At 42.4% G+C, this 12,031-nt stretch overlaps 1 protein-coding gene across 2 annotated transcripts in view; it reads right to left on the reverse strand.

The window, feature by feature from the left end:
* Nucleotides 1-6,582: 6,582 nt before the first annotated feature.
* The window catches only part of CEP152 (centrosomal protein 152), a 39,484-nt gene continuing 34,035 nt past the window's right edge, over nucleotides 6,583-12,031 (reverse strand). For both annotated transcript variants that reach the window (XM_053364619.1, XM_053364618.1), the window contains exons 23-28: nucleotides 11,134-11,304; nucleotides 10,424-10,514; nucleotides 10,238-10,338; nucleotides 9,478-9,634; nucleotides 8,378-8,481; nucleotides 6,583-7,860 (exon numbers count right to left, since the gene is read on the reverse strand). In XM_053364619.1, the coding sequence (XP_053220594.1) occupies nucleotides 6,917-7,860; nucleotides 8,378-8,481; nucleotides 9,478-9,634; nucleotides 10,238-10,338; nucleotides 10,424-10,514; nucleotides 11,134-11,304 (1,568 nt within the window). In that variant the 3' untranslated portion in view covers nucleotides 6,583-6,916. The remainder of the gene's footprint in view (nucleotides 7,861-8,377; nucleotides 8,482-9,477; nucleotides 9,635-10,237; nucleotides 10,339-10,423; nucleotides 10,515-11,133; nucleotides 11,305-12,031) is intronic.

The raw sequence follows: 12,031 nt of genomic DNA on the forward strand, positions 1-12,031 counted from the left end.
CAAATAAAATGTGGGTCAGCCAAGTTGGAGCTATGAACTCGGGAGTTCCTTCGGTTTCATTCTTGCAAAACCCCTTGATGGTTGGAGGAGCGGCAGCTGCAGAATCAAAGCTCGCATTCCTTAAAACATGTAGTTGTGGGAATAGGCGTTGCTGTCTCTCTCCTCTGCCCCAATCAGTCCCCTGCTAATGAGATGTTTCAGTTCAAAGGGAGTGTCCCACTGATGCAGCTTAAGTAATATCCATGGTCTCGGAGGATAGGAATTACAATGGACCCACCTCGCTCTGGGAACAGCTCTTGTTCACGTCCACTCCATTCCATGAACGTGAACATTTTTTTGTGAGTTGTACTGCTCCAGTTCTATAGGTCATGTGTAATAGAGCTGAGGAACAATTTTTGTCAACACATATCGTTTCAAAACACGTTCCTGTGGAAGACCACTTCATAGGCTATAGACACCCCCCAAACTCCACATGTGTCCAAGGTGGCATTTTTTGCAGTGGCAATAGTTGATGTAAACCTTCATTTGCAACCCAGTGTGGACTGATCACATGGAGATTTTTTTTCATTCTAGTAGTTACAACACTAAAAAGCGGTTCTGGAGCAGAGACTCTCCATGGTGCACACCACTTTCAAATGTTATCACCTCCAATATGAAGGGTCACATTCCATTTTATGTGCCTTCCAAACCTATTCATAGCTTTGGATGTTGTGCTTCAGCTGCAAGAGCTTTGCCTATTAGACATCAATATATTATAATTTAAGGTCCATATACTTAAAGCTATGGTTTTCCCAGTAGTGATGTATAGAAGTAAGAGCTGGACCATAAAGAAGGCTGATTGCCAAAGAATTGATGCTTTTGAATTATGGTGCTTGGAGGAGACTCTTGAGAGTCCCATGGACTGCAAGAAAATCAAACCTATCCATTCTGAAGGAGCCCTGAGTGCTCACTGGAAGGACAGATCCTGAAGCTGAGGCTCCAATACTTTGGCCACCTCATGAGAAGAGAAGACTCCCTGGAAAAGACCCTGATGTTGGGAAAGATTGAGAGCACAAGGAGAAGGGGACGACAGAGGACGAGATGGTTGGACAGTGTTCTCGAAGCTATCAGCATGAGTTTGACCAAACTGCAGGAGGCAGTGGAAGACAGAAGTACCTGGCGTGCTCTGGTCCATGAGGTCACGAAGAGTCGGACATGACTAAATGACTAAACAACATTATAATTTGGCATGGAAGAGGATTACAGCAACCAGCACTTGAAATATGCAATGGGAAACATACCCTGCCACAACATTGGTCCAAATATACTCAGAGGTAAACCTAATCAGGTTCTCTACCCTACCACCTCCATGCTGGATTTTTATGTTAAAAGTATTCTGTGGGGGAAGGAAGAGAAAGGGCCTTGAATATGACCAATTAAGGCAGAGATGAGGAACCTGCAGCCCTCCAGATTCCTGGACTTCAACTTCCATGAATCTTGACTACTGGACTCTAATTCCCATCAGCCCTTACCAGTATGGTCAATGGTAAAAGATTCTGGGAGTTGGGAGTCCAAAAACATCTGGACGGCTACAGGTTACCCATCTCTGAATGTGGGGCTGAGAGAGGGCCCCTCTTACCCACTGAGACTTCCAATTACTGCTAAACACTCTAAGACTGCAGTCTTACACACACACTTCTAAATAAGTGTTAAGTTTTCTGTAGCTTAGACGAGCAGATTTACTTTGTGTTCCTCATGAGGCTGCAGCAAAGCAGAGCACCTGCTCTACTCCCAGCTCTACTCCCACTCAACTTCTATGTGGTTCATGAAAAGAACCATGCAATAACAGAAAAGGTGGCAAATGGCCAGCGGCTGCAGCTTCTCAACATGGGAGAAAAACACTCAATCACAACCAGAAGAATTAAAGCTAAGAAGAGAAGATCTAGCTAGAAGACAGCCACCTTAAAACTTTTATCAATTAACTATGCATACGTTTAATCTCCTTATTACATAACACGTGAGGGACTAGAAACACATTTTATTTTTAAAACTAACAGAAGTTGAGGGAGGAACTGCACCTGGTATTCAGCTAAGTTCTGGAGGAGCTCCTCTGAAAATAATGGACTAAACTTAAGTCATGCTCATTAGTTTCAACAAATCCACTCTGAGAAAAACTTTACCATCCTACATGTTCAACAGCGAAGAGTCAGGCAAAGTGGTGATGGAGAAAGGCACATTTGTGGGAGAAATGGATTATTGATTATTTAATTTCTATAGTGCTTAATATTAAAATAACTCTAAGCAGCGTACAAAAAAACTGAACAACACACAACTTAAACAAAATACAGCGGTACCTCAGGTTACATACGCTTCAGGTTACAGACGCCACTAACCCAGAAATAGTGCTTCAGGTTAAGAACTTTGCTTCAGGATGAGAACAGAAATCGTGCTCCGGTGGTGTGGCAGCAGCAGGAGGCCCCATTAGCTAAAGTGGTGCTTCAGGTTAAGAACAGTTTCAGGTTAAGAACGGACCTCCGGAATGAATTAAGTACTTAAACTGAGGTACCACTGTATTACCAAAAATAGTTACATATACATTAATACAAAATTACTAATCTATATAAATCAATATTATTTCATCTTCCTTCTGACACACCCTCTCTCAGGTTGGGGGTGCTGTTTACCCCTTCGCTCACCTGCCTCTTTCTCTCTGCAGCCCTGCCCCACTTCCAGCCATTTTTCTTCAGGTGAACCAGCAAAATGTTTGTGGAGCATGGCCACAGATTCCACTAACTGGGTGGTAAAGAATTCATGCCCAGAATGCGAACAATACACCTGATTAGCTATAACCGCTAGACGCATCTAATGCTTCACTCTGCAGACTGACTTTCCTGCACAAAAGGTACACCAGAGAAAACAGCTTTTATGCTGCCACATGTATAGCAGTTTTACACGGTGATCTCTTTACACAAGGCTCTTTGCACCAATTCTTGATTCTCAAGAGTAAAGCTATGAAAAAGGAAACCTAAAATTGGTAGATTTTAGACTCAACAAAGTAAACAAACAGCATTAGTAGCATTCGATTGTGCATATGTGTTGATATATGCTAGTTCTCATCTTAAGGCCCCTTTAAATGTACCCTCAGCTCTAGTAGCTCCCACTCTGCTCTAAATCCATGCCAAGTAAGAATCAGCAACTGTGGGACCCAAAACCAAATCAGGCACCTCTGATTTGGTTGCCAACCCATAGCAGGAGTGGCGGCATTGGTGATGGTACTTGCTGGGAGGCCGTCCAACTTCTCTAAATGACTATTTGGTAAAGTAGTTGCTGAGTGGGGTTTTAAAGGCTTCAGCCAACATCAATTCCTTGACCGTGTGCCTAGAGCGTCATGCAAGAGAGAAACAATTGCCAGAGGAATCACATGACCCAGACTACTGTGGGAGCACCATATCAATTGGGCAAGGGCAACAGCTAAAAGGAAGGCTTTCTTGGCTATAAGGATAACAGTAAGGAAGGAGTTCAGTTGAAGACATCATCAGAAGGTTGTGGGTTACAGCAAAGTCCTTCCAGCAGCATCCAGTAATGGTGGCTTCCTCCACAGAAATGGAAGCTGCAGCTAAAGGACAATACTTTTGCACAGGGAGCCACGGGGTATGGAAAGAAGCTTGAGGAAAGCCCATACAATTTACAGAAACACAAGTAAGAATGCACAAGGGTGAGATGGAGAGTAGCCACTTTCTGCTGGGAATCTTGCATGTGTCATTATTCATTTACAAACTTTATATCTTGCATCACATAAATTTATGTTCTCATGGTGGCTCTGGAATGCCAGTACCTTTCTGGGAGGGTTTCAAAGTGCTGTGATTACCTATAAAAGGCCTAAATGATATAAAGAACTACCTTCTCCCATACCATCTGTGCCTTCTTCCTAGTATCTGATGGTGAGGCCCTTCTCAGACTTAATAATGACTGTTCCAAAACTAGCTAAGAGGACCTCCTCTATGGTCACACCCTTGTTGCCGAACTCCCCTTTCCTGGGGGTTTATTTGGCCCCCTTGCTCTCTATTTTCTACAGTTAGGGCAAGCTTTATTGGGGGTTAGCTCCTAACTGAAGATATAAGTTTGTGTGTCTGACTCTGTTGCATTTTTATGGTTTTTAATGTATTGTTCTACACTGAATTGTTTTTATTAATACAGGAAGCTGCACTGAGCACTGTTTATCATGGAAAGGCAGGATACAGATTTTCTTTTAAAAAAAGATATAAAAAAGGAGTGGCAAATTGCTTGCAGGCATGCCATGCTCTGTAATGTACCTGATGGAAAGGGGCATTGGGGGGGGGCATTTTGTAGGCAAATGTTTTCTATATACAGAGTCCTTAAATGCACACCTTTTCTCTCACAACAGCAAAGGGGCTGTGGAAAAGTCAGATGGAGTTGCAGACACATGTGATGGGGTGGATGGTGCCCCAGATTATTTCCTTTTCCTGCAGCATTCAAATTTTGAAATTGGTTATGCACCATCACTTACTTGCACTGTTCAAACGTTTTCAGGAATTATGTTTCAAAGAATCCACACAAGAAACCACTAGGTGGGAGCAGAGTACCATTAAACCATGAACATTTTTTAAAACCTCACACATTTTAGTTTAACTGAACAAACTATATTCACACCAGTTAGTGGCTTTAGTAGCACCAAACGATTGAGAGAGAACTGCAGTTGGGTTTTTTAATATAAAAAAGAAACACTGATTGAATAATGGCAGCATTGCTGTGAATGTCTTTCCTCTTACTGAAGCATATACCTGTAATAACCAGATGCGACTAATTTCTACAGGTACATCTGTACCATGGAACCTGGAAACTGGTTTAGATCTTTATAATGTAGTTTCCTCCTTAAGACTGGTTGTGTGTCAACTTCTGTTAAAGAAACCATTCTGCTGCTTAGGAATTTGATAAGGGTTATTGCAGATTCTTTTCCATTATAGTTACAGAGGAATGTCAACAACTGACACAGACTAGTTCATTGGCCCTTCCTTCTTTGCACGGCGGGAGCAAAGCTCAGATACACCATAATTTCTGGATCCTTAACTACACACTTGACACCACAAACTTCAATGGTAGTCCTCATTGCAACACTGGGTGAGAGGAATCAACTCTGAGTGATCAAATTTGCTTAAAGGCACATAAAAAATAGGTTTCTATGCCACTTATTTCATGCTGGAAGTACCTGGAAAAGTGGCGTTGTATGAGATGAAACACATAAATTACTGTTCTGTGAAAAACACCTGGAAGAAAAAGTCCCATTCAAAAGGTTTTTGATATGATGCTAGAGGCACTTAAAGGTAAAGGGACCCCTGACCATTAGGTCCAATCGTGGCCGACTCTGGGGTTGCGGCGCTCATCTCGCTTTATTGGCCGAGGGAGCCGGCGTACAGCTTCCAGGTCATGTGGCCAGCATGACTAAGCCGCTTCTGGCGAACCAGAGCAGCACACGGAAACGCCGTTTACCTTCCTGCTGGAGCAGTACCTATTTATCTACTTGCACTTTGACATGCTCTCGAACTGCTAGGTGGGCAGGAGCTGGGACCAAGCAACAGGAGCTCACCTCGTCGCGGGGATTCAAACCGCCGACCTTCTGATCGGCAAGTCCTAGGCTCTGTGGTTTAATTCACAGCACCACACCCGTCCCGCTAGAGGCACTTAGCACCTAGCAATATAACAGATTTACAATGAACTATGGTTTAGCATAAATTAGCAGTGTGCTGATGCATGTAGTTAATGCTGTGCTCTTCCCCTGCTTCTGCTGAGTCACTGGGAAACAAGCTTATCGTGATGCTTGAACTCTCCAAGCAATAAGCCCAGGTTTTTCCCTTAGCATACCACTTGGTTTTGCCTTGTTTCCCACTGGTATGGCATAAGTAGGAGTAGGGGAGGAGTAAAGTGAGCACTGTATATTGTGCACCACCACACTCATAGTCACATTAAATCAGTTTTTTTAAAAACACACACACACACACACACAATGGTTTAATGTTCTGTGCAAACCAGCTAACTAAACACATTGCCTTCCCATTAAGCACCCTGTTGTTTATATGATAAAGCAGCTTGGTGCTGACTGCTGGGCATTTTGTGACAAAAACACAGACACATAAACTGGACCTTAGGTATACCGTAAATGAAATCTCATCACAAGAACTTTGGGCATCTCCTCAACGCTTAATTGATGGCCAGGATCTGCTTCCTGAGGAAGTTTCCTCCATGTACATCATAGCAGTGCTGTTTCTGGAAAGAGAAACCCAATAGCACTCACGTGCCTCTAGGTATTGGAGTTTCCTAATGTCAGGTGTTTTTTTACATTACATATTTGAAAGGAAATGTTTAAGATTCCATGTCCTGGCATTTCACACATACAAGGCATGGTCTGAAGGTGTATAACATAGTTAACTTTGCTGAAGCTAAGTGGGTTTGGGTCTGGCTACTGGCCAGCTGGAAGACTGCCCTGGAACTCTATGTCTGCCAGTTCTCTGGAGAAAAGGGTGATGAATGTACTAAATAAATGAAAGGTACCCCCAACTTTGAAGAAAGTTCTATGACAATTGTGCATACGGATCACAAGGTGTCAGTTTTATTGCCATATAAATTAAAAAAGTTTGCACTGTACTGCACACTAATATTGAGGTATAAAAATAGATGATTTCATATGCAAAACACAACACACACACACACACACTATACACAGTCTAAGACAGATAGCTAAGACATATCCCAAACCTGCATAAATATTTATGATCGGTCTGTTCATGTAACAGTCGAAAAGGGAAAGTTAAGAATTGGAAAAAAACACTCACAAGACTGTCACAACAGGCTTCCTCCACAGCTTTCATTTAAATATTTTTAAGTATCTCTTTTGTGAGACTGTCCAGAGAGTCCATGATGCTTAATCAAAGTTGATTTGTGGGCTGTCAAAGCCACTATCTTGTTGAAAAGCCAAAACATCTTGCTTCTGTTTCCTTGAATTCAGAAGGCTATAGCTTTTCCCAGCTGTTGAACACATTGCACCACTCAGATAGGGATCGGCAGGGCTTAATTTGCTCACATTCAAAGATGGTACACAGCTAGGATTCATAGCCAGATGGCCTTCATTGCAGCCCATGTCTCGGCTCTTTGTAACACCTGTCTTGTCTTTGTGGCCACCAGGTTGTAGACAAAAACCAGAACTATCTTCCTTGGGGTGGGATTCTCCTGGTGCACTGGAATGTGCTTTCTGAAGAGGATACAGAGACACATCCATGTGTAAAGTCTCACTGACCAAGCTCCAATCAGAAGAGCATCCTTCATCCCGTTCTGGAGTTTCCTGAATGTCAAAGACTTGAGTTTTCTGAGAAGTTGACTTCTGATGCCTAGAAGACTGAGTGCATCCAAGTTCTGTAACAACTGGTCTTTCATTTAGGTTCTTAAATCTTACACAAGCTGCTCTGGAGTCAGAGCTATCTCCTGTTCCGCTAGTTGGATGAATGTTTTGGAGCTTTGCTTGAGAAATCCGTGAGGAACGATTCTGGAACGCAGCATCACTGACTGCATGGCACTGACCTCTGTCTACGTTTTCGCCTTCATTGAATGCCACCACTGATACAGCACCAAGTGATGCATCATCCAGCTGTTTAAAAGCTCTCCCACCAACTTGGGTATGGGAATTTGCAACTGAGTGGGTTTCAGCATCGAGCTGCTGTTGTAAGCTGCAAGGTATACGTTTCTGGGTAGCTGGGTTACTGGTTTTTTTGACATGAACTTGGTTTTCTACTAGGGTTGGCGAGGCTTGTTGCATATAATTTCTTTGAGGTTTCTCAACCTCAGAGAGCAGCTTGGAATTTTGTGACTGGGCTACAGAAGGTGGAATGGAAAGTAAAAAGAAATTAAAATCAAGCATGTAATTGTTTAGGAGGAATTGTTTCTTTATAACCAACAACAGTGTATTGTAGAAACCTCCAACGACTCGTGCATCACTATGCAGGGCAGGTATTTGCCTCCACCGCCAGACTCTTTTTGCTTGGCCTAGACACATCTCAGACTATCCCCTTCCCCAATCAACTGATTTTGTTGTTGTTGCCAATAATGGCTTCTGATCTGATTTGATTTTATGTAAACTCTGACCCATCGGTCCATATTTATTTCTTAACATCGAAGATGTTCTACATCTTATTAAGTTTTTACAGCTGTATCCTCAAAAAATCAACAAACACATATATTTTAAAAAGAATTCCCTCAATGAGTTTAAAGTGCTTCACATATATGGAAGGCACAGTTGAAGGTACTATAGACCACAAACATCTTCTCTCACTACATAAGCAAATGACATGTATAAAAAACCAGGAGATAGGCATTCTTCATGTTACTGTACCTGAGTGGGTAACTTTGCTCTGGGATGCATTACGAACAGGTGTTTCTAATATTTTAGCCATTGTAGCAAGTTTGCCAGCAGCACGTATTATTTTCTTTTCAGGCCTGCAGGAAAACCAGTAAGAGGTCTTAAAAGTCCACCCTTTCCAGGACTAATCTGATTGACAACTGTTTTAGAGTAGCAAATTACAAGGGCCATTCCAGCCATCTGAGGTTAGGACAAAAAGAAAGAGAGTGAGGCTTTGAGCACTATATATAATCAATGAGCCAAAAAGCAGAAAGTAGAGGATTTCTCGTGCAGAGCAAGGAAGATAGTGACTTTGGTAAATCCCACAGGCGCTTTGAGCTACCTATTTCTGCTTGGCAGAATTTTCTGGTTGGAGAGCATTGCCATTGATAATACCATTCTTGATAAGCAAGATTAAAAATACTGTATTTCTCTATGTATAAGATTATATTTTTTCCTTAGAACTAATAGGCAAAAATTGCGGGTCATCTTATACACAGATAGCAGAGTGGAGACGGGGGGCAATTGGTGTCAGCAGCCAGCAGGAGATTGGCCACAGCGATTGGATGTGTGATTGATTGCTGCTGCAAGGCTGCAGAGTGATTGGCGCCCCCCCCCCCAGCTGAACGTCTCTGGGCAATTTCCCCCCAAAAGAAGCTCAACAACTTTGGGCAATTCCCCCCCCCATTTTTGTTGCAGTCCAAAAAAAATAGGGGTCATATTATACATGGTGGGCGTGCTATACACGGAAAAATACGGTATTTCCCATAAAGTTAGGCTGTGCAGACCTCTAACTCGCTTCCTCTGTAGCTCATGCTAATATAGGCTGGCAATCAATGGGGTCCATCTGCAAACAGAATGGTCTTCCACTGGCATAGCAAGACTTCCCTTTCAACTGCATTCCCTGCACAAACCGCGTATCTCCAAAGCAGATAGGAGTGGGGGTTGAGGCTGAGGCCAAGCGGTGCAGGCAAGAGGAAAGGAAGAGAAAGTCCTGCTAAATGAGCACAAGCCGACTCACTCAGTGTTGGATCTCAAGCACAAGTCCATGAAAAATGTTGTCTACTCAACTAATACAATTAGAAATACCTCACCCATCAGGCTTCCCATCATCAATCAAAAGCTGCTGAAGACAAATGAGGTAATATTTGCGCATTTTCCGGGCTGTCTCTTGACGTTCTCTTAAAACTTCTGCTTTAATAATTTCTGCGGCTCTCTCTTTACTTTCATGTATGTAACGAAGCATGTCACCTATAAACAGCAAGGTATAAATTAAATAAAGAATGTATGCTCCAGAGATATGCAACTGGAGTTTCAGAAGTGAATATTCAATAATACAAACAAAAGATCAATGTTTATGAAACACATTGTGCAGAAAAGACAGGGGATCATGGGACCCACACTGCAGCCATTCAATCTTACTGGTAATTTGCCTCAGTTAAAGGTAAAGGGTCCATTAGGTCCAGTCGTGGCCGACTCTGGGGTTGCGGTACTCATCTCACTTTATTGGCCGAGGAAGCTTCCGGGTCATGTGGCCAGCATGACTAAGCCGCTTCTGGCAAACCAAAGCAGCGCACGCAAACGCCATTTACCTTCCCGCCGGAGCGGTACCTATTTATCTACTTGTACTTTGAGGTGCTTTCGAACTGCTAGGTTGGCAGGAGCAGGGACAGAGTAAAGGGAGCTCACCCCGTCGCAGGGATTCAAACCGCCGACCTTCTGATCGGCAAGTCCTAGGCTCTCTGGTTTAACCCACAGCGCCACCCGTGTTCCTTTGCCTCAGTTACTGTGTTGTAAAGCATGCAGATGGGGGAAACTAGTTACTGAAATACTAGGAACTTCTTTAGCACTTACTCTTAATTTTGCCCACTGCTTTAATATACTGACAACGCATTTCTTCCAAGGCTTTTCCATCACAGGAACAAGGGCCTGAGACACTCCCCTCCGACGATGATCTATAAGCACACAAAAACACAGTACACAAACTGAGTATGAAGTTTCAAGCACCCATAAATAGTTCACTCTTTTTTTCTTAACTACCTTGGGGGACCGTTGGCCAACTTCAAATCATCAAGTTTGTCCTTCATTGTGGAGTTTTGTTCCATTAATGCCTCTACAATTTTTTCATTTTCTAAAAGTACAGAACAAAAATATTACAAATTGTTAATTTAACTGGGTATCTAAATAGGAATCAGTGTGGAATTTTTCTGTTATCTTAATTTGGCACCATTGCCAGAATTCTATATAGAAGTGAGTAAAAACTTACGGAAACCCTATAGAAACATACAGCCCAGGAATTTCAAATTTATGTCAAATAGAACCATTGGTATACTACAGAAGGAACATGCAGTGGGAATGTGAGGGAAGAAGATTTGAACACTTCACTCTAAAAAGACACTGCAACATTATCAACTTGTGTCTTCTCTTTCATAGTCTTAGAACTTATTTGATTTGGATTGTGGCACCCGAGAAAGGACCTCATCCACCTGGGGATGTACACTTCTATGAAAATGACTCCAGTGAATTGCAACTCCTATTATACCCAGTGTTGGCTGGAGATGGTATAGTCCAGTGATGGCCAAACTAGGCCCTCCAGCTGTTTTGGGACTACAATTCCCATCATCCCTGACCACTGGTCCCGTTAGCTAGGGGTGATGGAAGTTGTAGTCCAAAAACAGCTGGAGGGCCAAGTTTGGCCATCACTGGTATAGTCCAATAATAATTCTACCTTGACAAATAAGAACACAAACCTTGGAACTGCTCTGACTTTGCTTTGACTGCAAGCTGGAGGTGCTTGCAAGCTTTATCAAGTTTCTTTTTCAAATCCTGACATTCTTTTTCCTTTCTTTCCAGCTGCTGGCGACAGTGCTCACAACAAATGTCTTCTCGGGACAAGGGATCTCTTTTCCTGTATTTCAAATCTGCAGTTAATCAACACAAAAAGTTAAGAAAACTAGAAAACGTGGATTGGTAGTCATTGTATTTGAGGCCAGAAACTACTGTTTTCTTATATTTTTCTGGAACCTCTGTGTGGTTACAACAGATTTCTAGCACCTATATATCTTACTTAGTTGAAGGAAATAGACCAACCAGAGTCACGTTTATTCTATGCTTCCCAGCTTCTTGGGGTCTTGCTATGTGGAATTTATGGCCCTCCAGATGTTGTAGGAGTGCAGCTTCCATCATCCCTGGCCACTGGCCATGTTGGCTAGGGCTGATCAGAATTGGAATCCAACAGCATCTGGAGGAGCATAGATTCCTTGTTGAAGGAAAAATGATTTTTTGACATTTACTGTGAAGGTTCTTTCTGTTCTGAGGTGAATGAAGTATCTAATACACAGAGAACACTTCACCAATCTTTCAGTTAAGCCTGGTCACTTAAAGGTTCCTCCCTACTTCTGTTCCATGGAGAGGATATAAAAGGGACCTTAGCTGAAGCGATGAAAACTTCTGAAAGAAAGGAGGAAAAGAAAAGGGATAGGGCGGTAAAACTAGAATTTGGTAAAAAGATAAAGGAAGTAATATTGGAAGTGTTTTGCACTTTTACAGAACAAGCATGTATCTTGAGAACTATGCTTCTACATTTGGACACCTCTTGTCAAATCAAATTTTGCATGATGGTTCCTGAGATTAAAGAGAAGTTTTTCA

Source organism: Podarcis raffonei, chromosome 14, assembly GCF_027172205.1.
Source record: "Podarcis raffonei isolate rPodRaf1 chromosome 14, rPodRaf1.pri, whole genome shotgun sequence".
Classification (NCBI taxonomy): domain Eukaryota; kingdom Metazoa; phylum Chordata; class Lepidosauria; order Squamata; family Lacertidae; genus Podarcis; species Podarcis raffonei.